The sequence below is a fragment of the Moschus berezovskii genome, chromosome 4 (genome assembly GCF_049115385.1).
Source record: "Moschus berezovskii isolate FMDL1 chromosome 4, NW_MosBer_1.0, whole genome shotgun sequence".
Classification (NCBI taxonomy): Eukaryota; Metazoa; Chordata; class Mammalia; order Artiodactyla; family Moschidae; genus Moschus; species Moschus berezovskii.
In genome coordinates, this window is record NC_142463.1 from 19,562,792 (window position 1) to 19,588,813 (window position 26,022).

The window sequence follows — 26,022 nt, forward strand, 5'->3', positions numbered from 1 at the left end:
AACTGTCACCAACATCCATCTCCAATACTTTTACATCTTCCCCAATCAAAACTCTGTATCCATTAAACACTAACTCCCCATTCCCTTCTTCCTCCTAGCCCCTTGCAACCACGGTTCTACTTTGTCTTCATGATTCTGGCTATTCTGCTGCTGCTGCTCCTAAGTCGCTTCAGTAGTGTCTGACTCTGTGCGACCCCATAGACGGCAGCCCACCAGGCTCCCCCGTCCCTGGGATTCTCCAGGCAAGAATACTGGAGTGGGATGCCACTGCCTTCTCTGTCTGGCTACTCTCAGTTCAGTTCAGTCGCTTAGTCGTGTCCGACTCTCTGCGACCCCATGAATCACAGCACGCCAGGCCTCCCTGTCTATCACCAACTCCCGGAGTTCACTCAAACTCATGTCCACAGAGTTGGTGATGCCATCCAGCCATCTCATTCTCTGTGGTCCCCTTCTCCTCCTGCCCCCAACCTTTCCCAGCATCAGAGTCTTTTCCAGTGAGTCAACTCGTCGCATGAGGTGGCCAAAGTATTGCAGTTTCAGCTTTAGCATCAGTCCTTCCAATGAACACCCGGGATTGATCTCCTCCAGAATGGACTGGTTGGATCTCCTTGCAGTCCAAGGGACTCTCAAGAGTCTTCTCCAACACCACAGTTCAAAAGCATCAATTCTTCGGCGATCAGCTTTCTTCACAGTCCAACTCTCACATCCATACATGACCATGGGAAAAACCATAGCCTTGACTAGACGGACCTTTGTTGGCAAAGTAATGTCTCTGCTTTTTAATATGCTATCTAGGTTGGTCATAACTTTCCTTCCAAGGAGTAAGCGTCTGGAGATCAGTGGAGAAATAACTCCAGAAAGAATGAAGGGATGGAGCAAAAGCAAAACCAATACCCAGTTGTGGATGTGACCGGTGATAGAAGCAAGGTCCGGTGCTGTAAAGAGCAATATTGCATAGGAACCTGGAATGTTAGGTCCATGAATTAAGGCAAATTGGAAGTGGTCAAACAGGAGATGGCAAGGGTGAACAGAGACATTCTAGGAATGAGTGAATTAAAATGGACTGGAATGGGTGAATTTAACTCGGATGACCATTATATCTACTACTGGGGGCAGGAATCCCTTGAAGAAATGGAGTAGCCATCATGGTCAACAAAAGAGTCCGAAATGCAGTACTTGGATGCAATCTTAAAAACGACAGAATGTTTTCTGTTCGTTTCCAAGGCAAACCATTCAATATTACAGTAATCCAGGCCTATGCCCCAACCAGTAACGCTGAAGAAGCCGAAGTTGAACAGTTCTATGAAGACCTACAAGACCTTTTAGAACTAACACCCAAAAAAGATGTCCTTTTCATTATAGGGGACTGGAATGCAAAAGTAGGAAGTCAAGAAACACCTGGAGTAACAGGCAAACGTGGTCTTGGAGCACGGAATGAAGCAGGGCAAAGGCTAATAGAGTTTTGTCATGAAAACGCACTGGTCATAGCAAACACCCTCTTCCAACAACACAAGAGAAGACTCTACACAGGGACATCACCAGATGGTCTGGCTCTAGGAACCTCATATAAGAAGTATCATACATTTGTTCTTCTTGTGACTGGCTTATTTCATTAGCATAATGTCTTTACAGTTAATGTTGAAGCATGTGTCAAAATTTCCTTCCTTCTGAACTCTGAATAATATTTTATTGTATGTGTGTACCACATTTTCTTTACCTATTCATCCGTCTATGGATACTTGAATTGCTTCCACCTTTTGGTTATTGTGAATGATGCTGCTATGCACATGAGTACAAATATCAATTTAATCTGTTTCACACACACATTTCTTAAAATTTAGTTATGGAAATTTTCAAACACACACAAAATAAGAGAAAAACATAATAAATTCCCATAATTATCAACATTTTCTAATCTTTAAAACTTTTTGCTGCAGTATTTATTATGGGTTAAATTGTGTCCCCCCCAAAAGATAACCCACAATACCTGGAAATATGATCTTAATTGGAAATATGACATCTGTAGATGATCATGTTAAGGTTAGGTCATTAGAGGAGCCCTTACTCCAGTATTCTTGCCTGGAGAATCCCATGGATGGAGAAGCCTGGTAGGCTACAGTCCACGGGGTCGCAAAGAGTCAGACATGACTGAGCGACGGAACGGAACGGAATCCGATAGGACTAGTACCTTAATAAAGGGGAAACTTGAACACAGAGACAGATATGCAGAGGGAAGACAATATGAAGACACGAGGAGAATGCCATCTACAAGCCAAGAATGCCCAAGGTTTCCAGAAGATAGAAGTGTGGAACAGATTCTCCTTCATAAACCTCAGGAGAAACCAATGCTGAAAAATCCTGATTTTGGATTTCTAGCCTCAAGAATTGTGAAGACAATAAACTTCTGTTGTTCTAGGCCACCCAGTTTATAGTGATTTGTTAATAGCAAACTAATATAGTTTTTAAAAGCATATTCCAGACACAAAATCATCTTACTGTAAATATTCCAATATGTGTAGAATATACTTCCAAATGATAAGGACTATGAAATACAATCACTATATCACTACACATAATAAAATTATCAACAACTTCATAACATCTAATATCCAATCCAAATCCAGATTTCTCTTTTTAGAGCTAGTCTGTCTGAATCAGAGCCTCACAATGCATTTGGCAATTTCAGTTTAAAAAAGTTCCCCCTTTTTATTCCCCTGACAAGCCATATGATTAGAGAGTGAATCATCTGTTTTGTAGAACACTGACTGCTTTGAAATATCGTTAAAAAAATAGATTTATTGATACACGCCACTGAGAAACTAAGCCTGCACATCTTAACTAGAGAGTCTCAAGCAGTCAAATAAATATTTTAAAGATGTATAACATGATCCGTGGGGCTTAGATTATAGCACACTGATTATCCCAGGACTCTCCTATGCTCAATTCTCTTCTCAGTTATCCATCGCTTTGTATAAGGTTTTATTTTTTTTGGGGGGGGGTCATGTGTTGAGGCTTGAGAGATCTCAGTTCCTGACCTGGAATCAAACCTGTGCCCCCTGCTACTGAAGCATGAAGTCTTAATTACTGGACTGCCAGGGAAGTCACAGTAAACAGTTTTTTGGTAATTTTTGTTTTTGAAGGCATAACCCCTGTCTTGCTGTTCACTGAACTCAGGGTAGGCAAAGCATGAGTGGGGAAGCTGGAAGAGAACTCGAGGAGGCGTAGGAACTGCAGACATGTTTATTCTCTCCAGGATGGCACAGTAGCAAGACATACTATATCCTCTCATGGTGGACCCAGCAGGCACAGCCACAAGGGCTTTTCAGGTGGTGCTTATATAGGTCATGATGCACATGTGCAGTGCTACAAATGACCTCAGCTGTTATATATAACCATGCAAAGTCATTATTCACAAAATGTGGGGTAACACCAAGAGGACATGGGGGGTGAGAGGGCCTGACCACCGCCATATTGACTAATTTGCTCTTTATATTCTATACCCCTTCAGGGTCTCTCCCCTCACAATCCAGGCGCAGTATATCTTCTGCGATATTTCCTTGGCTTAGTTAACACTGACCCTTGAACCCACATTCTGCAACAGCAGTAGATGCTACAACAGCAAATAGTTATATCCCTAATACATAGCAAAACCCAACTCCAGGTATCACCTGGAACTCATGTCGCAGTCCTTGCCCTCATGGGGCTAGAACAGCCACCCACCACATGTGGAGTGCCTTTATCTTCCATGGCCAAGTCTAGTCCACAGTCTGTCCCAGTGAAATTGCAGGGTCCTGATATTGCGGGGTTTTTATCAAGGACCCACAAAACCTGCACAGGCACCAGGCCCACCCGTTCAAAGAGCAGATTTTTGCAGTTTTCACAGCCCATCCACATGATTCTGTATGCTTGATAAACTCTGGTGCACACTGTTCTAAATCTGCAAGAGCATCAGAGGTTAGTAGCAATCACAGAATACAGCCTTTACAGTATACCTCCACACAGGGAGCTATCCAATTTCCAAAGGTAAGCACACAGCCTTTATAGTACTTCAAAGTGGAAAAGTGCATCTGAAGGAACATCCTTGGATGCCATGTAATCTTCTAGCTGAACCACCCGTATCTCTTGCTGTTGGTGTTTCCCAAACTTGGTAAACTGCTGTTCCGGTCTCAGTTGCCTCCATAGCTCTAGGAGCAGAGCACTGGGCTGTTTATCGATTTTATTTCTGTCAACTCCCACTGCCAGCAAATCAGCCCACATTTGCATCTGGGAACCCGGATGGGGCCTTTACCAGTTGGCTCCCCCTTCAGGGTCTTCACACTTCTAATCCTCTTCGCCTGCCACCATTCTACTACTTCTCCCAAGCTTGCCACCATTGAGGTGGCAATTAAGGAATCAAAAGGGTGGACAGGATATTGTTTAAAATGGCAACTTGCATGCCGCCTATAAAATGCGTGTCATCTTCTGGAAGCTCCTCCGCCTGCCAGACCAGTATAGAAGCTGATAGGGTGGATGTCCAGCTGATTCCAAGCATGGTGATGGTTTCCCAGTCATCACCCACCACCTTGAAGTCCAGGTCCTCATTGTATTTTCTGAGCTTCACTTGCCATCCTGTGAAGCTGTCTGCAGACTCAGTGGTTTCCTTGGGGCACCACGGAGGTGGGTTCAGCAGGACCTGATCCAGCTCTAAACTTGCCACTGTGGTTTCACTTTCCCTTTTTCCTTTCTTCTTTCTCTCCAGTAGGGTTGCTCCTTGCTCATCTTTCTGGACTTCACCCTGGCGGCAGAGTTGGTGCCATTCCTCTTCTCTTTGGCCTCCTTGGTGCCCAAGGCCTCCCGGAGATTCACCTTCTTGGCCCCATCCTTCTGCTGCATGACAGGCCCCTCACTAACAAGTGGGGGCCTGGACCTGCAGTCTGAAAAAGATACAATTCTGTCTCACTGTCAGAGACACTGGGTTCTTTGAGGCCATGACGTTCTTGCTCTAATTCCAATATACATTGCTCTAGTTCTTCCAAGCATCTCTGCACAGTCTTCAGGGCAGTCAGGAAATCCACCGATGGTGCCAATGGCAGACTGTGCCACCTTGTCTGGCAAATGGGAACTTATCACCTCCAACACTTTCTCACTGCTATATGGTGATCTGTCCACTGCCTCCCAATCTTCTACCGGGGCACATGCTGACAGGACCATGGCCACTGGCTTCCTCCATCCATTGGAGCCTCAGGCTCCTCTATCTGTTGTGTATCCTGTCTCACTGTTCACTGAACCCAGGGTAGGCAAGGCGCCAGGGAGGAAGCTAGAGGAAACTTCGAGGAGCTGAAGGAACTGCAGACATGTTTATTCTCTCCGGGCTGGCGCAGCAGCAGACATGCTAATATTCTCTTGTAGCTGACCCAGCAGACACAGCCACAAGGGCTTGATAGGTGCATGCAGTGCTACAAAGGATCTCAGCTGTTAGTAACCATGCAAAGTCATTATTTACAAAACATGGGGTGAGAGCAAGGGAACGTGGGGTGAGAGCGCCTGACCACTGCTATCTTGGCTAATCTGCTCTTTCCCTACAACTCCAAGGACGAAGACCAGGAGAGGAAAGTAACAAAATTTTGGAAGCTGTAAAGAAGGATAGTGGTAACAGACTTAGCATACCTAAGAAAGCTGAATCCTAAACCAGACAAAGAAAGCTGAGTAGCTACCTGATTTGTACTGCAGAAGCCCTGAAAAGATCAGAAATTGGCAGCATAGCTTTTACCCACTACAAAGTTTAGAGGAGTACTTTAGGAGTTTCAGCTGGTTAGTAGCAGTGGGGATCCTAATGTAGATAAACAGCACGCATTTCAAGACTTTCCACACCATCAGCAAAATAATCAAGAACGTGAACCCATTTCTCATCATCTGTAGTCCCAGAAATAGAGATGTGGCCATGATCCTTGAGGTTTTGACTTAAGTTCCTGTCTTTTTCCAAGATGAATGCGTGAATATTTTCTTCCATTTTTAGAAGACATCGTTTAGAAGCTTGTTTTAATATTTTCATTATCCTTCCAGTAAAAAACCTCGACTAGTATTCAAAAGAAAACAACTAACATTGGAGAAAAGCCACATGATTTTCTTGTTAAATATTTGGCACAAACACGTTTACTTACAAATTATTAAAAACACATGTCTTTCAGAAATAAAACAGGAATTTAAGAGCTGGAGAAGGGTCATTAAAGAACAACTAAGCCAATTTCAGTTGGGGAAATTGAGGCTTGGAGAAGCAAAGTGATTTGCTCAAAGTCATATAGCTTTTCTCTCTCAAGATTAAATTCCAAATTCTCTGGACTTGAATTTCTAGTACCATGTTCTTTCTATCAGTAACATTCTTTTCCACCACCTATACTGCCTCTTCAAGTCAGTAATACATCAACTTGATAGATGGGAAAGGTGCTTGATGGATGCTGTGCCTTCTCTAAATCCACTGAGGCAGGATGAATTTGGAATAAATTTATTTATTTATTCCCACTGGAATAAAGTTATCAGTACTATTTGATGACAGAGGGAGAACGTCTCTGTACCTGACTATAGGCTGAGCAGAACTCCTACTTCAAGTGTCTTATACTATCTCATTTTCCAGGACCAAATATGCCCAAGGCCCAACAGAACATTGTTTGCAGTCAAGCAAATACTTCATCCTCTACTGGACAGTGAGAAAACAGATGGGATGCACATTCCATCCTCACTGTCCTTTTCTCCTACAACCAGTACATATAAAAGTAATAAAACTTGAAAACAAGAGGCTTCTGGCTCTCTGTATACACACCTTTTCCAAGACAACTTTGGTGTTTTCCCCATAGGAACTAACTCCCACCTTTGGAAATTCAGTTTGAAAAGAAAGATAGGCAGTATTGTATTCTGGTATTCAAAAAGTACTTGAAAATCTGCCCAGCATTTACTCAAGGCCCTGAGATCAACAGGTATGAAGGAAAAATATACCTCCATCTGCTCTTCATTTTCACCTTACCTCTTGGCTATGTCCATCTTCTTTGCTCCTATCATGCTGAAACCTTGCTCTCTTTGGCAGGGACCGCTGAGACTAAGATATTTACTAACAATTCACCATACAGAACAACAAACTAGTTCCCAAGGAGGTTAAAGAGAAAGCAGGAGACAATATCCAGCTTCTAGCTGTGATTACAGAAACATAGGACTCTGGCTTCTAAGAACTTTATGAATAAACCTGCCAATCTAAAGTAGCATAAACATCAGTGCTTGGTGGATGCATAAATGAGTCAGATCTCTTGTTTTACATAATAATAGATGACCACAAGTAGTCCCTTCTGCATTCCAGAGGACACAATCCCTTGGCTCTTTGGAGTCTTGTGAATTTAGGAATACAACACTGGATTTCTGTTTAGGTCGTATACCTTAAACCTATCCTGCACACTGCTGTCAGATTACCTTTCCAGAGTCCAGAACTGAAAGCATTCTCTCCCTGCTCAAAACGTTTTTAATAATTCGCCAATATTCAAGCCCCTCTATTTTTGTACCATGAGGGGCTTGAATATTGCCCCTATGGCTATTTTTGATCACGAACTCCTTATTGCCAAATTCAGACTTAAACTGAAGAAAGTAGGAAAAACCACTAGACCATTCAGATATGACCCAAATCAAATCCCTTATGATTATACAGTGGAAGTAAGAAATAGATTTAAGGGTCTAGATCTGATAGATAGAGTGCCTGATGAACTCTGGATGGAGGTTCGTGACATTGTACAGGAGACAGGGACCAAGACCATCCCCATGGAAAAGAAATGCAAAAAAGCAAAATGGCTGTCTGAGGAGGCCTTACAAATAGCTGTGAAAAGAAGAGAAGCGAAAAGTAAAGGAGGAAAGGAAAGATATAAGCATCTGAATGCAGAGTTCCAAAGAATAGCAAGGAGAGATAAGAAAGCCTTCCTCAGTGATCAATGCAAAGAAATAGAGGAAAACAACAGAATAGGAAAAACAAGAGATCTTTTCAAGAAAATTAGAGATATCAAAGGAACATTTCATGCAAAGATAGGCTCGATAAAGGACAGAAATGGTATGGAACTAACAGAAGCAGAAGATATTAAGAGGTGGCAAGAATACACAGAAGAACTGTACAAAAAAGAGCTTCACGACGAAGATAATTATGATGGCGTGATCACTCACCTGGAACCAGACATCTTGGAATGTGAAGTCAAGTGGGCCTTAGAGAGCATCACTAGAAACAAAGCTAGTGGAGGTGATGGAATTCCAATTGAGCTATTTCAAATCCTGAAAGATGATGCTGTGAAACTGCTGCACTCAATATGCCAGCAAATTTGGAAAACTCAGCAATGGCCACAGGACTGGAAAAGGTCAGTCTTCATTCCAATCCCAAAGAAAGGCAATGCCAAAGAATGCTCGAACTACTGCACAGTTGCACTCATCTCACATGCTAGTAAAGTCATGCTCAAAATTCTCCAAGCTAGGCTTCAGAAATATGTGAATTGTGAACTTCCAGATGTTCAAGCAGGTTTCAGAAAAGGCAGAGGCACCAGAGATCAAATTGCCAACATCCGCTGGATCATGGAGAAAGCAAGAGAGGTCCAGAAAAACATCTATTTCTGTTTCATTGACTATGCCAAGGCCTTTGACTGTGTGGATCACAATAAACTGTGGAAAATTCTGAAAGAGATGGGAATACCAGACCACCTGACCTGCCTCTTGAGAAACCTGTATGCAGGTCAGGAAGCAACTGTTAGAACTGGACATGGAACAACAGACTGGTTCCAAATAGGAAAAGGAGTACGTCAAGGTTGTATATTGTCACCCTGCTTATTTAACTTGTATGCAGAGTACATCATGAGGAACGCTGGGCTGGAAGAAGCACAAGCTGGAATCAAGATTGCCGGGAGAAATATCAATAACCTCAGATATGCAGATGACACCACCCTTATGGCAGAAAGTGAAGAGGAACTCAAAAGCCTCTTGATGAAAGTAAAAGAGGAGAGTGAAAAGGTTGGCTTGAAGCTCAACATTCAGAAAACGAAGATCATGGCATCTTGTCCCATCACTTCTTGGGAAATAGATGGGGGAACAGTGGAAACCATGTCAGACTATTTTTTTGGGCTCCAAAATCACTGCAGATGCTGACTGCAGCCATGAAATTAAAAGACGCTTACTCATTGGAAGGAAAGTTATGACCAGCCTAGATAGCATATTAAAAAGCAGAGACATTACTTTGCCAACAAAGGTCCGTCTAGTCAAGGCTACGGTTTTTCCAGTGGTCATGTATGGATGTGAGAGTTGGACTGTGAAGAAAGCTGATCGCCGAAGAATTGATGCTTTTGAACTGTGGTGCTGGAGAAGACTCTTGAGAGTCCCTTGGACTGCAAGGAGATCCAACCAGTCCATTCTGGAGGAGATCAATCCCGGGTGTTCATTGGAAGGACTGATGTTAAAGCTGAAACTGCAATACTTTGGCCACTTCATGCGACGAGTTGACTCACTGGAAAAGACTCTGATGCTGGGAGCGATTGGGGGTAGGAGGAGACGGGGACGACAGAGAATGAGATGGCTGGATGGCATCACCGACTCGATGGACAAGAGTTTGAGTGAACTCCGGGAGTTGGTGATGGACAGGGAGGCCTTTCGTGTTGTGGTTCATGGGGTCGCTAAGAGTCGGACACGACTAAGCAACTGAACTGAACTGAACTATTTTTGTACCAACTTAATTTCCCAGCCTCAACTCTTAGTGCTCCCCAACAGAGAGCTTCCATTTGGGCCAAACTGTTTCTAAACAAGTCTTGCATACCCTGCCTCCCACACCTTTGCTCAGAACATTCTCCCCACACAGGATTCAGCTTCACATGTCCCTTTCTGTATCAGACTCAAATCCATTTTTCAAGCTGAAGTTAACCTATTATGCTTTCTTGATCACCTCAGCCCCTAGAGTTTGATGTCTCCCTTGAATTTTTAGAACACTGTTGGCCATAATTGTTCAGAATCTGATATTGTTCACTGCTGTCTGTTATGTTAGGCTTTTATATGCATAATCTTCCCTTCCACCAAGGCTAATGTGAACTCTTTGAGACAGGCTCCTGTTTCCTTAAATAGCAAAACAGTGGTTTAACAAGAGAAGGAAATTCAATAAACATTTGCCAGTTGAATATAGTATTCCTGAAAAGTATAAAGCATTAACTAAATGGAAAAGGCCTGTCTCTAACTAGATAAATGATATGGAACAACTTCTTCCCCCTTGACTTCCAGTATCATTATCTGAAATACATGGGCCAAATGACCTTCTAGCTCTAATAGCATGCTTCTAAAATATCTATAAATAAGATCATATTTCAATACAATAAGAGATATCCTTTAATTGCATCTTATGTTCTTGGCTCTTCTAAAATATAGAGAAATCCTCCTCTGTTTCCTAAAATTTTATTTTGATAAATTGTTTAGGAAAAAATAATCTGTAAGAACTCTCTTACTTCTTTCCTCAACAGAAAAAATTCCACATCCAGTCTGCCATATCCTGACTGCTGTCAGAAACAAGCTACGTTAAAATGGCCCCATCACAGATACTCTTTATAGAGAGGGAGAGGAAAGAAAACTCTAATGGGGGGGAAACTACAACCTGCCAGCTGGATGATCCTGCTTCCTGTTTTCGTAGATAAAGTTTTATTGGAACAAAGCCATGCTCATCTGGTACATATCTATGGATGCTTTTGTGCTATAACAGCAGAGCTGAATAAATGCAACAGAGACTAGATGGTCTGCAAAGTCTAAGATATTTACTATTTGCCCCTTATAGAAAAAGTTTTCCAATCCTTATTTTATACCTCAACGTTCATCACAGAGTGCCAAGCCCTAGGTTATAGATTTTCAATCATAGTTGGTCATTAGGTGATTTCCCACTTATTCATTCAACAAATATTTATTGGAATTTCTTATTTCTAACTAATCCTTGTTCATTTCCTCATCTGTAAAATGGCATATAATAGAATCTACTACATAGAGCTATTGTTAAAAAAAAGCCTTTAACACAATGCCAGGTACAAAATTTGAAAAACTAGAGCTGCTATCTTATCGTCTTCATTGTCATTATCACCACTACCACCACCACCACCATGAGGCTTTCCTGATGTTGTAGGAAAAGCAGGTTCTCTGATGGCCATGACCACCTAAGAAAGGAGAGAACTCTAGCATTTCTGAGGCTTTACTTTGTACTTAGGAAAGAGCTATATGGTGATAGCACTCAGACTGCAACCATAAGAATAAAGAAATGTTCCTCTGATACGAAATGGCAGTTGATCATTTAGGCTTCTGATACCAGAAATAACAAAAACTCAGTATCTTTTCCAGAGTTAATAAGGAAGACAAAAATGATTTGAATTTATGAACACCTTTCTTGAGAACTTAAGAGACTGCTGGCAGCCCCAAACTCCAGCAACAACATTAAAAGGCAATGTGACATTAAATGAGTCCATGGACGGATTCATAATGTGAAATTAAATCAGTCCACTGACTACCTTCCAAATCAACCATCTACCCAGATTTGGTTACAAACAAATTTTCTCAGTTTTTGTGAGAACTATAATTTCTTAAGAGTCCAACAGCCTGATATATGTATGTAGTTTTTTTCTAATTCAATCCAACAAGTAAATGTTGGACTGAAATGGGTGTCTGCTTTTCTCTACTACAGTGTTTGTCATGTCTCTCTAACACGTACAGAAGTTGTCTGAGGAAATAAGTATGCTTTATGCTCAGATATGCAGATGACACCACCCTTATGGCAGAAAGTGAAGAACTAAAGAGCCTCTTGATGAAAGTGAAAGAAGAGAGTGAAAAAGTTGGCTTAAAGCTCAACATTCAGAAAACTAAGATCATGGCATCCGGTCCCATCATTTCATGGCAAATAGATGGGGAAACAGTGGAAACAGTGGCAGACTTTATTTTCTTGGGCTCCAAAATCACTGCAAATGGTGACTGCAGTCATGAAATTAAAAGACGCTTACTCCTCGGAAGTAAAGTTATGATCAACCTAGACAGCATATTAAAAAGCAAAGACATTTCTTTGCCAACAAAGGTCCGTCTAGTCAAGGCTATGGTTTTTCCAGTGATCATGTATGGATGTGAGAGTTGGACTATAAAGAAAGCTGAGCGCCGAAGAATTGATGCTTTTGAACTATGGTGTTGGAGAAGACTCTTGAGAGTCCCTTGGACTGCAAGGAAATCGAACCAGTCCATCCTAAAGGAAATCAGTCCTGAATATTCATTGGAAGGACTGATGTTGAAGCTGAAACTCCAACAATACTTTGGCCACCTGATGCAAAGAACTGACTTATTTGAAAAGACCCTGATGCTAGCTCCCGGAGTTCACTCAAACTCATGTCCATTGGGTCAGTGATGCCATCCAGCCATCTCATCCTCTGTTGTCCCCTTTTCCTCCTGCCCTCAATCTTTCCCAGTATCAGGGTCTTTTCAAATGAGTCAGCTCTCCGCATCAGGTAGCCAAAGTACTGGAGTTTCAGCTTTAACATCAGTCCCTCCAATGAACACCCAGGACTGATCTCCCTTAGGATGGACTGGTTGGATCTCCATGCAGTCCAAGGGACTCTCAAGAGTCTTCTCCAACACCACAGTTCAAAAGCATCAATTCTTCGGCACTCAGCTTTCTTTATAGTCCAACTCTCACATCCATACGTGACTACTGGAAAAACCATAGCCTTGACTAGACGGACTTTTGTTGGCAAAGTAATGTCTCTGCGTTTTAATATACTATCTAGGTTGCTCATAACTTTCCTTCCAAGGAGTAAGCGTCTTTTAATTTCATGGCTGCAATCACCATCTGCAGTGATTTTGAAGCCTAGAAAAATAAAGTCAGCCACTGTTTCCCCATCTATTTGCCATGAAGTGATGGGACTGGATGCCATGATCTTAGTTTTCTGAATGTTGAGCTTTAAGCCAACTTTTTCACTCTCTTCTTTCACTTTCATCAAGAGGCTCTTTAGTTCTTCACTTTCTGCCATAAGGTTGGTGTCATCTGCATATCTGAGGTTATTGATATTTCTCCCAGCAATCTTGATTCCAGCTTGGGCTTCCTCCAGCCCATTGTTTCTCATGATGTACTCTGCATATAAGTTAAATAAGCAGGATGACAATATACAGCCTTGACATACTCCTTTTCCTATTTGGAACCAGTCTGTTGTTCCTTGTCCAGTTCTAACTGTTGCTTCCTGACCTGTATACAGGTATTCACTGAGTTGTTTTTCTCAGGACAGGTTTTTGCAGTATACTTTTCTTGCTTTAATTTTTGCTATACGTTTGCACAGTTGGATACATTGATTCTTTTGGTCTTATTCATGCTTTTTTAAAAAAATAGTTTTATATATTTTTAGCTGTGCTGGGTCTTCCTTGATGCACAGGCTTTTCCTTAGTTGCAGTTCATGAGTTTCTCATTGTGGTCACTTCTCTTGTTGCAGAGCATGGGCTCTAGAGTACATAGGCTTCTGTAGTTGTGGCTAGTGGGCTCAACATTTGCAGCTCTCAGGCTCTAGAGAACAGGTTCAGTTGTGGGGTGCATGACTTAGTTGCTCTGCAGCATGGGGTATCTTCCCGGGTCAGGGATGGAACCCATGTTTTCTGCACTGGTAGGCAGATTCTTTACCACTGAGCCACCAGGGAAGCCCATACTTGTTTTATTTAGTGTGATATATTATAGGTGAATTTTTTTAATATTTATATTTATTTATTTGGCTGCACTGGGTTTTAGTTGTAGCATGTGGGATATTTTAGTGAGAGTATGTGAGATCTTAATTGTGGCACGTGGGATCGTTTCCTGACCAGGGACTGAACCTGGGCCCCCTGCATTGGGAATGCAGAGTCTTAGCCACTGGACTACCAGGAAGTCCCATAGATGAATTCTTATCTTTCATCCTTTCATATCTGAGAGTCTATCAGATTAGTTATCACAGAGCTATCATGTGAGTCTTGGTTATTTTGTATTCTGTGTACTTTTCTACAGCTTCAGGGAATGATGTGCGTGGGAGAGATGGAAAGGGTATAAGGAACACACACCAAGGTACCGTAGAGTCTTTGTTCGATTATTTCTCTTTCCCAAGATTCTGTTAAACATTCTTGTTTCATTCCATATACCTAAGGAGTTACCCCACTCCTATGGAAGTCTCCAGTTTCACCTTATTTCACCTGTTCATTGTTTAAGGTCAGATCTTTTGTTTCTGTTACAGTCAACCTCAGGGAAAATTGTTCATTTTCCCTGGTGCATCATTTACTCCTCAGCAGTGTTTCCACTGCTTATCAGTCAGAAGGTAAATGTACAGATAGGTACTCAGTTTGCGTCTTTTCAAATCTGGAGCTATTAGTGAGAATTTGCAGGATTTCATTAACACATCAGTATGGCTTCTGGGGAATGCTGATAGGGCGGAGTTGAGAGCCTACTGTTATTCCTTTCTGTTCCTCACTGGAATCTTGCTTCTTTCCTTGGTCACCAATTTTTGAGCTTTATTATGTTTAATTATCCTACTATGTTTGCTACTGTTGAAACTCTGCCAGTTTTAAAATTATTTTATTTATTTATTTAATGGTTGTCCTGGGTCTTTATTGTGACGAGCAGGGGCTACTCTTTGTTGCAGTGCCTAGGCTTCTCACTGCAATGGCTTCTCTTGTGGTGCACAGGCTCTAGACACACAGGCTTCAGCACTTGGGCTCAGCAGTTATTGCACATGGGTTTAGTTCCTCCATGGCATGTGTAATCTTCTTGGACCAGGGACCTGTGTCCCCTGCATTGGCAGGTGGATTCTTACCCACTGCACCACCAGGGAAGTCCCTCTGCCAGTTTTTAAATTATTTCTCACACTTGATTAGAAACTAGTAATAGGAAGTTCTGTGATATAATCTGAAGTAGCCACTTTAATCCACAAGTGTTTTTCTCAAGATCTGTTTATTTACAGGTGATGTCTACTATGTTTTGGTCACCTACTATGGAACAGGCATTATGCTAACTGTTTTACACACATTTATTGGAAGGACTGATGCTGAAGCTGAAGCTCCAATACTCTGGTCATCTGATGCGAAGAGCTGACTCATTGGAAAAGACCCTGATGCTGGGAAAGATTGAAGGCAGGAGAAGGGGACGACAGAGGATGAGATGGTTGGATGGCACCACTGATTCAATGGATGTGAGTTTGAGCAAACTCCGGGAGATGGTGAAGGACAGGAAAACCTGGTGTGCTGCAGTTCATGGGGTCGCAAAAAGTTGGACACGACTGAACGACTGAACAACAATATCCCATAGCAGCCCTATTATTATTAAACTCATTTTTACAGATGAGACAACCAAAGCTCTAATATAGAACTCTTATCCATAGGAGTAACTGGGCCAATTGAAAATAGAGTTTAACTTCATTTTCATTAAATATATATTCTAAAATACATCTTCTACCTCTACTGTGCTGGAAAGCAAAACAAACAAACAGGAAAAAACACACCAACCAGTGGAAAAAACATACCAACCAGGAAGACATTTTTCTTTCCCAATTTTCCCTCTCACATTCATTTCATCCAGGCTCCAAACATTTATTAAGCATTCCTATGTAGTGGCATCAGGCAGTGATGCCCACTGAGGATAGTGGCTTCTGAAGTCCAAGCTGAGGAAGTAGTCAATAATGTGCTGATTACAGAAAATGTGACTATGTTGCCTATGTGTAGCCACTGGGATGACTACTATCAAAAACAAAACAGAAAATAATGCTCATGTTAATGAGAATATAGAGCAATTAGAACCCTTGTGCATGGTTGGTGGGACTGTAAAATGGAAAACAGTATGGACACTTCTCAAAAAATAAAAAATAAGAACTATCAAATAATCTAGCAGTCTCACCTCTGGTATATATTCAGAAGAATTCAAAGCAGTTTCTCAAAGGGATATTTGTACATCCATGTTCACTGCAGCATTATTCACAAAAGCCAAGAGGTGGAAGCAACCCAAATGTTCACTGATTGATTAACAGATAGAGAAAATGTGGTGTATATACACAATGGAATTTATGAAGCCTTAACAAGGAAAAAAAATTCTGACACATGCTACAATGTGAATAAACCTAGAGGACATTATACTTAATTAAGTGAAAAAAGCCAGTGACAAATACAAATAGTATATGATTCCACTTATAAATGGTACTTAAAGTAGTCAAACTCAGAAAAACAGAAAGTCAAATGGTGGTTACCGGGGGCTGGGGAGAGGAGATAAAGGAGAGTTGTGAGTTTCAGGTCTGCAAGATGAAAAAGTTTCAGAAATCTGCTTCACAACAATGTCAATACACATACTGCTACTGAACTGTACCCTTAAATATGGTTAAAGTGATGAATCTTATGTTGTGTGTTTACCACAGTTGAAAAAAAAACCAGGGAGTTCTATAATACTGTCGGAAAGATAGTTCTGTTTCCTGTTCTCTCCACAGCCACTTGCCCTGCTCTGAAGCAGGATTTGATTCTACCTTGGCAAGAAAAGACATAGGGAAAAGCTAAGCTTGTGTGGTGAAGAAAAGCCTCTATCCTACCTCAAGGGAAAACATTCACATACTTTTGTCAGTTTCACACAGATTAATCTAGTTTTCGTTTCGTCTTTCCCATCCACTGGGTGGTTTTATTTTGTTTTAAGACAAGGAGAACTGCCAAAAAGAAAAACCCCAGGGCTTACTTCTGCAGGATGGATCCCTTAATGATCAGCTCCTCATCCAAGTCTGCTTCATTAGCCATGAAGAGCAGCCTCTTGCCTGTGATGTCCACTCCAATGAAGTCACGCTGCTCCACTGAATCACAAACAAAAAGGAAAATCAAACAAAGCCATTGGCCATGCCTGTGTGACTAAGTCAGGGGACAGGGCACCTGCTCACAATGCTTTTGGAACCAAATACAGGAGTGAGTATTATTTAACACATACTCATCACAGTGTTTAAAACATGGGCAGTCAGAATTTTTCTGTATTGCTCTAAAGGATATAATTAGGTTAGCTGGTGAACTTGAATAAAGTCTGTAGACTAAAGTATTATGCCAATGTAATTTCCTATCTTAGGAGATTGCCCTTTTTGGGTGAGGAGTATGGGGGAAAGACACACACTGATGTGTTAAAGCCAAAGGGAATCATATCTGCAATTTATTCTCATAAATAATTCAGAAAAATAATGATTATATAATATATTGTATATACATCAGATATATTGAATACATAATAGGGAAAGAGGGAGAACACTAGAGGAAATGGTAATATTTGGGGAATCTGGGTAAAGGATAATATGCAATCTCTGTACTACCCCTATAACCTGTAACTGTGAAATTATATAAAAAAATGAAAAGTTAATGAGATGATGGATATTTTAATTAGTTTGTGGTAATCATTTTATAATGTTTACATATATCAAAACATTATGCTGCTTACCTTAAATATATAATTTTTATTTGTTAAAAATAATAAGTAAATATCAAAAATGAAAAGTTAAAGAAAAAGAGGGGCAATCAAGATACTGCTTAGCCAAATTAAGTGGATGAATCTCAAGTTCAAAGTATGGAACAGAAGGAAAGTACAACTGTTTCTCTGAAAATAATAACCTAGGTCTGCTCACTGTGTAAATGGGAATAGTGTTTAAGGACATCCACATTTAGCCAACAGGACTGATGCTAAAGCTGAAACTGCAATACTTTGGCCACCTCATGCGAAGAGTTGACTCACTGGAAAAGACTCTGATGCTGGGAAAGGTTGGGGGTGGGAGGAGAAGGGGACGACAGAGAATGAGATGGCTGGATGGCATCACCGACTCTGTGGACATGAGTTTGAGTGAACTCCAGGAGTTGGTGATGGACAGGGAGGCCTGGTGTGCTGTGATTCATGGGGTCGCGGAGAGTCGGACACGACTGAGCGACTGAACTGAACTGAACTGAACTATATGTGTATTTCGCACTAGATTCTATGCTGTGGATGGGAGCAATGAAAGGAAATAAGGCACATATTTACTAGATGAGGAGAGTTCTCTGGCAGACAGTGATCTTATAGGCTGCCATATTATTGCTGTCTTCTGTGTCATATTTCTTTCCCCCAACAAGATTACAAATTCTAAAAAAGCAGATTTATGATTCCTTTAGATCTTCCACAACATCTAGTACAATATTGAACACTTAATAAAATCTGCCAGTAACATCCCTACAGTATCTGTTTATAGCTTACAAAAGCATTTTCACATAGAGACAGCATAGTGTAATAATTAAGAAGAGAGCCTCTGAAATTATACTACTTGGGTATGAATTCCACATACTAGTTGTACATCTTTGAGCAAAATACTAAACTTCTATTCCTCAGTTTCATCTGTAAGAGGGAAATAATAGTGCCGACACCTACCTCACAGGATTGTTAGGAGAACTAAATGAATTAATAATATCTGTAAAGCTGTATTTAGTGCTTTTAACTAAAACATCAAATAAAATGTTTAAGTTTAAAAAATTAAAAGACATGCTCTCATGTGATCTCACAACAATCAAATAAAGCAATGATTTAATACCTCTTTGAAAGAGAAAAACTAAAAGTTGAGTTCTAGGAAAAATGGCATCTCTAAAGATGAACTTGTCTACCTCCTATTGACAGACAATGGCCACTATATAACCTAATATGCTTCCCTGTTGGCTGCAGCTGCCTATACCTAAAATCAAATGTTTCACTCAAGTGTATAATGTGTTTAGTTCAGGTTCTTGAAAGCATTCATTCTTTTAAATGTTTTTTGGTTATCTCACAGGCAGTGTTTTAATCTGAATAGGGAGAAACTGTCATAAAAAATTACACTTCTCTTTTTGTTACCAAGACAAGTGAACTCCAAAGAAGGAGGGATAAATAATGCCAATATGCTGCTATCAAAAGCCTACAAACAGTAAATGCTGGAAAGGGTGTGGAGAAAAGGGAACCTTCTTACACTGCTGGTGGGAATGCAAACTAGTACAGCCACTGTGGAGAACAGTGTGGAGGTTCCTTAAAAAACTGGAAATAGAACTGCCATATGATCCAGCAATCGCACTGCTGGGAATACACACTGAGGTAACCAGAACTGAAAGAGACATGGGTACCCCAACACTCATCGCAGTACTGTTTATGATAGCTAGGACATCCTAGATGCAACCTAGATGTCCACTGGCAGATGAATGGATAAGAAAACTGTGGTACATACACACAATGGAATATTACTCAGCTATTAAAAAGAACACATTTGAGTCAGTTCTAACGAGGTAGATGAAACTGGAGCCTATTATATAGAGTGAAGTAAGTCAGAAAGAAAAACGCCAATATAGTATATTAACACATATATATGGAATTTAGAAAGATGGTAATGACGACCCTATATACAAGACAGCAAAAGGGACACAAATATAAAGAACAGACGTTTGGACTCTGTGGGAGAAGGCAAGGTTGGGATGATTTGAGAGAACAGCATTGAAACATGTATATTATCATATGTGAAATAGATGACCAGTCCAAGCTCAATGCATGAAACAGGGTACTCAAAGCGGGTGCACTGGGACAACCCAGAGAGATGGGATGGGGAGGGAGGTGGGAGTTGGGGTCTGGGATGGGCAGACATATACACCTGTAGCTGATTCATGTCAACGTATGGCAAAAAGCACCACAATATGGTAAAGTAATTAGCCTCCAATTAAAATAATTAAAAAAAATTTTTTTAAAGAATGTCAATATGAAATTTACAGACAATTTCAACTCAAGCTATATTTTAGAGAATTTCAAATGCCGCAAAGCAACTGTGACATATGTCAATTCATCCATTACATGGAAACTTAAGAATATAACAAAGTCTGCAAAGGTCTGACTACAAGCCAACATTTTAAAAAGAAATAACACAGAGATGTTATTTTTGGATATATCTGGAGTGCTTACCCCATCCAACTCCTCTGGCCCACAGAAACCTTGAATTACTCAATGTCCTGGGAGCAATAATTTCCAACAAATCAATTTTTCAGCTATGTTGCTCTTCAGTCACATTTCCCTCATTCTCAGGCCCCCCTCCTTGTATTGGCTTCTTTGTAGCTACCACAGTAACTAGGACCTCCAAATATGATACAAATTATAGAAACTTGGACAGGTTTCTTTCTGTTCTGCATTAACAAAGTGAATTCCACTTGGGAAGCAGAGCAAGAACATTAGATTGTCCATTCTAAGAGAAAGTTTACACAAATAAGGTTAAGAAGGCAATTAAAACTATGAACTCCCATCTTAAAAAGTTCTGTTATAACCAACTATCCATATATTTTTCCAGTTGTTTTTTTCTTCTCTGTTTCCTCTTTAGTCATTTACTTATCCATTCATTCATTCAACTAAGAAATATATTTGTGCACCAGCCCTGTGACAGGCCTTATGTTTGGGGTGGGGAATTTGATCTCATTTTATGAAGCCAGTATGATTCTGATGCCAAAACCAGACAAAGATATGAGAAAGGAAGATTACAGGCAAATTCACTCATTATATAAATATAAGAATCCTGCTTTCTTTTGGTCTCTATTTGCATGGACTATCTTTTTCCAGCCCTTCACTTTCAGTCTGTATGCGTCCCTCGTTTTGAGGTGGGTCTCTTGTAGACAACATATATGGGGGTTTTGTTTTTGTATCCATTCAGCCAGCCTTTGTCTTTTGGTTGGGGCATTCAACCCATTTATGTTTAAGGTAATTATTGAAAAGTACGATCCTGTAGCCATTTTCTTTATTGCTTTGGGTTCAAGTTTATACACTCTTTCTGTGATTCCTGTCTATAGAAGATCCTTTAGCATTTGTTGGAGAGCTGGTTTGGTGATGCTGAATTCCCTCAGCTTTTGCTTGTCTGTAAAGCTTTTGATTTCTCCTTCATATTTGAATGAGAACCTTGCTGGGTATAGTAATCTGGGCTGTAGGTTATTTTCTTTCATCACTTTAAGAAAGCAGGAGTAGCAATACTCATATCAGATAAAATAGACTTTAAAACAAAGGCTGTGAAACGAGACAAAGAAGGAAACTACATAATGATCAAAGGATCAATCCAAGAAGAAGATATAACAATTATAAATATTTATGCACCTAACATAGGAGCACCGCAATATGTAAGACAATTACTAACAAGTATGAAAGGGGAAATTAACAATAACACAATAATAGTGGGAGATTTTAACACCCCACTTACATCTATGGATAGATCAACTAAACAGAAAATTAACAAGGAAACACAATCTTTAAATGATACAACAGAACAGTTAGACCTAATAGATATCTATAGGACATTTCACCCCAAAACAATGAATTTCACCTTTTTCTCAAGCGCACACGGAAACTTTTCCAGGATAGATCACATCCTGGGACATAAATCTAGCCTAGGTAAATTCAAAAAAATTGAAATCATTCCAAGCATCTTTTCTGACCACAATGCAGTAAGATTAGATCTCAATTACAGGAGAATAACTATTAAAAGTGCCAACATATGGAGACTGAACAACACGCTGCTGAATAATGAACAAATCATAGAAGAAATCAAAAGAGACATCAAAATATGCATAGAAATGAATGAAAACGAAAACACAACAACCCAAAACCTCTGGGACACTGTAAAAGCAGTGCTAAGGGGGAAGTTCATAGCAATACAGGCACACCTCAAGAAACAAGAAAAAAGTCAACTAAATAACCTAACTCTACATCTAAAGCAACTAGAAAAGGAAGAAATGAAGAACCCCAGGGTCAGTAGAAGGAAAGAAATCATAAAAATTAGGGCAGAGATAAATGCAAAAGAAACAAAAGAGACCATAGCAAAAATCAACAAAGCCAAAAGCTGGTTCTTTGAGAAGGTGAATAAAATTGACAAACCACTAGCCAGACTCATCAAGAAACAAAGGGAGAAGAACCAAATCAATAAAATTAGAAATGAAAATGGAGAGATCACAACCGACAACACAGAAATACAAAGGATTATTAGAGAATACTATCAGCAATTATATGGCAATATAATGAATAACCTGGAAGAAATGGACAAATTCCTAGAAAAGTACAACTTTCCAAAAATGAACCAGGAAGAAATAGAAAATCTGAACAAACCCATCACAAGCACGGAAATTGAAACTGTAATCAAAAATCTCCCAGCAAACAAAAGCCCAGGTCTAGACGGCTTCACAGCTGAATTCTACCAAAAATTTAGAGAAGAGCTAACACCTATTCTACTCAAACTCTTCCAGAAAATAGCTGAGGAAGGGAAACTTCCAAACTCATTCTATGAGGCCACCATTACCCTAATCCCAAAACCTGGTAAAGACCCCACAAAAAAAGAAAACTACAGGCCAATATCACTGATGAACATAGATGCAAAAATCCTTAACAAAATTCTAGCAATCAGAATCCAACAACACATTAAGAAGATCATACATCATGACCAAGTGGGCTTTATCCCAGGAATGCAAGGATTCTTCAATATCCGCAAATCAATCAACAAATCAAGTAATACACCACATTAACAAACTGAAAAATAAAAATCATATGATTATCTCAATAGATGCAGAGAAAGCCTTCGACAAAATTCAACATCCATTTTTGATAAAAACCCTCCAGAAAGTGGGAATTGAAGGGACATACCTCAACATAATAAAAGCTATGTATGACAAACCCACAGCAAACATTATCCTCAATGGTGAAAAACTGAAAGCATTTCCCCTAAAGTCAGGAACAAGACAAGGGTGCCCACTCTCACCACTACTATTCAACATAGTTCTGGAAGTTTTGGCCACAGCAATCAGAGCAGAAAAAGACATAAAAGGAATACAAATTGGAAAAGAAGAAGTAAAGCTTTCACTGTTCGCTGATGACATGATCCTCTACACAGAAAACCCTAAAGACTCTACCAGAAAACTACTAGAGCTAATCAATGATTACAGTAAAGTTGCAGGATATAAAATCAACACACAGAAATCCCTTGCATTCCTATACACTAATAATGAGAAAATAGAAAGAGAAATTAAGGAAACTATTCCATTCACTGTTGCAACGAAAAGAATTAAATACTTAGGAATATATCTACCAAAGGAAACAAAAGACTTGTACATAGAAAACTATAAAACACTAGTGAAAGTAATCAAAGAGGACACGAATAGATGGAGAAATATACCGTGTTCGTGGATTGGAAGAATAAATATTGTAAAAATAAGTATACTACCCAAAGTAATTTATACATTCAATGCAATCCCTATCAAGCTACCAACAATATTTTTCACAGAACTAGAACAAATAATCTCACAATTTGTATGGAAATACAAAAAACCTCGAATAGCCAAAGCAATTTTGAGGAAGAAGAATGGAACTGGGGGAATTATCCTGCCGGACTTCAGGCTCTACTACAAAGCCACAGTCATCAAGACAGTATGGTACTGGCATAAAGACAGAAATATAGATCAATGGAACAAAATAGAAAGCCCAGAGATAAACCCACGCTCCTATGGACACCTTATCTTCGACAAAGGAGGCAAGAATATAAAATGGAGAAAAGACAGTCTCTTTAACAAGTGCTGGGAAAACTGGTCAGCCACTTGTAAAAGAATGAAACTAGAACACTTCCTAACACCATACACCAAAATAAACTCAAAATGGATTAAAGATCTAAATGTAAGACCAGAAACTATAAAACTCCTAGAGGAGAACGTAGGCAAAACACTCTCCGACATAAATCACTGCAGGATCCTCCAAGACCCACCTCCCAGAATATTGGAAATAAAAGCAAAAATAAACAAATGGGACCTAATTAAAATCAAAAGCTTCTGCACAGCAAAGGAAACTCTAAGCAAGGTGAAAAGACAGCCTTCAGAATGGGAGAAAATAATAGCAAATGAAGCAACTGATAAAGGATTAATCTCCAAATTATACAAGCAGCTCCTGCAGCTCAATTCCAGAAAACTAAGTGACCCAATCAAAAAATGGGCCAAAGAACTAAACAGACATTTCTCCAAAGAAGACATAAAGATGGCTAACAAACACATGAAAAAATGCTCAACATCCCTCATCATCAGAGAAATGCAAATCAAAACCACAATGAGATACCATTTCACACCAGTCAGAATGGCTGCTATCCAAAAGTCTACATGCAATAAATGCTGGAGAGGGTGTGGAGAGAAGGGAACCCTCTTACACTGTTGGTGGGAATGCAAACTAGTACAGCCACTATGGAGAACAGTGTGGAGATTCCTCAGAAAACTGGAAATAGAACTGCCATATGATCCAGCGATCGCACTCCTGGGCATACACACTGAGGAAACCAGAATTGAAAGAGACACATGTACTCCAATGTTCATTGCAGCACTGTTTATAATAGCCAGGACATGGAAGCAACCTAGATGTCCATCTGCAGATGAATGGATAAGAAAGCTTTGGTACATATACACAATGGAGTATTTCTCAGCCATCAAAAAGAATGCATTTGAATCAGTTTTAATGAGGTGGATGAAATTGGAGCCAATTATACAGAGTGAAGTAAGCCAGAAAGAAGAACATCAATACTGTATATTAACGCATATATATGGAATTTAGAAAAATGGTAACCTGAACCCTGTATAAGAGACTGCAAAAGAGACATAGGCATTTAGAACAGTCTTTGGGACTCTGTGGGAGAGGGTGAAGGTGGAATGATTGGGGAGAATGAAATTGTAGCATGTATATTATCATAAGTGACCAGTCCAGGTTCGACGCATAAATTTTCCTCTGTTAAAAAAAAAAAAAAAAAAGAATCCTGAATAAAATATTAGCAAATAAAAAGTAATAGTGTATATTATAGATTTAAAAGGGTTACAGATTTGTTACAGCTCTTCCCATCAAGAAATAGAGCCTAGAATGTAAAATGGTAGCACTGTGGAAAAGAGCATGATGGTTCCTTAAAAATTAAAAATAGAATTACAATATGATCCAGCAATTCCACTTCTGGGTATATACCCAAAGGAATGAAAGCAAGGTCTTGAAGAGATATTTGTATACCCATGTTCATAGCAGCATTACTCAAAATAGCGAAAATGTAGAAGCAACCCAAATGTCCATCTGTGAACTAAACAAATAAGCAAAATGTGGTATATACACATAAGGGAATATTATTCAGCTTAAAAAGGAAGGAAATCCTAAAATATGCTACCACACAGATACACTTTGAGGACATTGTACTAAATGAAAAAAAGACAGTGACAAAAAGACAAATACTATATAAGTTTACTTATATATGGTACTTAAATTAGGTAGCCAAAATCATACAGACAGAAAGCAGATGGCATTTGCCAGGGGCTAGGAAGAGGGAGAAAATGGGGATTTATACTTAATGGCTATGAAGTTTCAGTTTTTTAAGATGAGAAGAACTATGGAGAGGGGTAGAGGTGATGGTGCTGCACATTATAAATGTATTTAATGCCACTAAACTAAATTTTATGTTACGTGTTTTTTACCACAACAAAAAAGTATGAGAAAAAAAAAAGTGCTGACCAGAAGCAAAAAGAAAAAAGTAAGGTTAGTTCCCCATCCTTTATATCTAGGTTGGTCTAGTGACTAACTTTGACTAACAAGAGTTTGGAGGAAGTGACACAATGTAAGTTCTGATTTTTGGCCTTAAGAGATTGTGTAGCTTCTGTTATTTTCTTAGAACCTGCTGCTGCCGCCATGTGAGCAAGCCTGGGCTAGCCTCCTGTGTAAGAGACTAAATGAAAAAAGAAAGGGACTTCCCTGGTGGTCCAGTGGCTAAGACTTCACACTCCCAATGCAGGGGGCCTGGGTTCAATCCCTGGTCAGGAAATTAAATCCCATGTGTTGCAACTACGAGTTCACATGCCACTAAGACTCGACACAACTAGATAAATTTTTTTTTTTTTTTTTAAAGAAAGAAACTTGGCTGCCCCAGCTAAAGCCCTAGACATATTAGTGGGTTCAGCTTTGGTAGGCAGGCTCAAAGAATTATAACAGCTTCCTAGCATTCACACCCTTCTGTATCCTCTCCC

The 26,022-nt window shown here is 39.9% G+C and overlaps 1 protein-coding gene across 1 annotated transcript in view; it reads right to left on the bottom strand.

Annotated features, from left to right (window-relative positions):
- The window catches only part of EIF2B3 (eukaryotic translation initiation factor 2B subunit gamma), a 123,194-nt gene that overhangs the window by 47,097 nt on the left and 50,075 nt on the right, over window positions 1-26,022 (bottom strand). Inside the window, exon 5 of the mRNA XM_055401792.2 lies at window positions 16,703-16,814. Coding sequence (XP_055257767.1) covers window positions 16,703-16,814 — 112 coding nt within the window. The remainder of the gene's footprint in view (window positions 1-16,702; window positions 16,815-26,022) is intronic.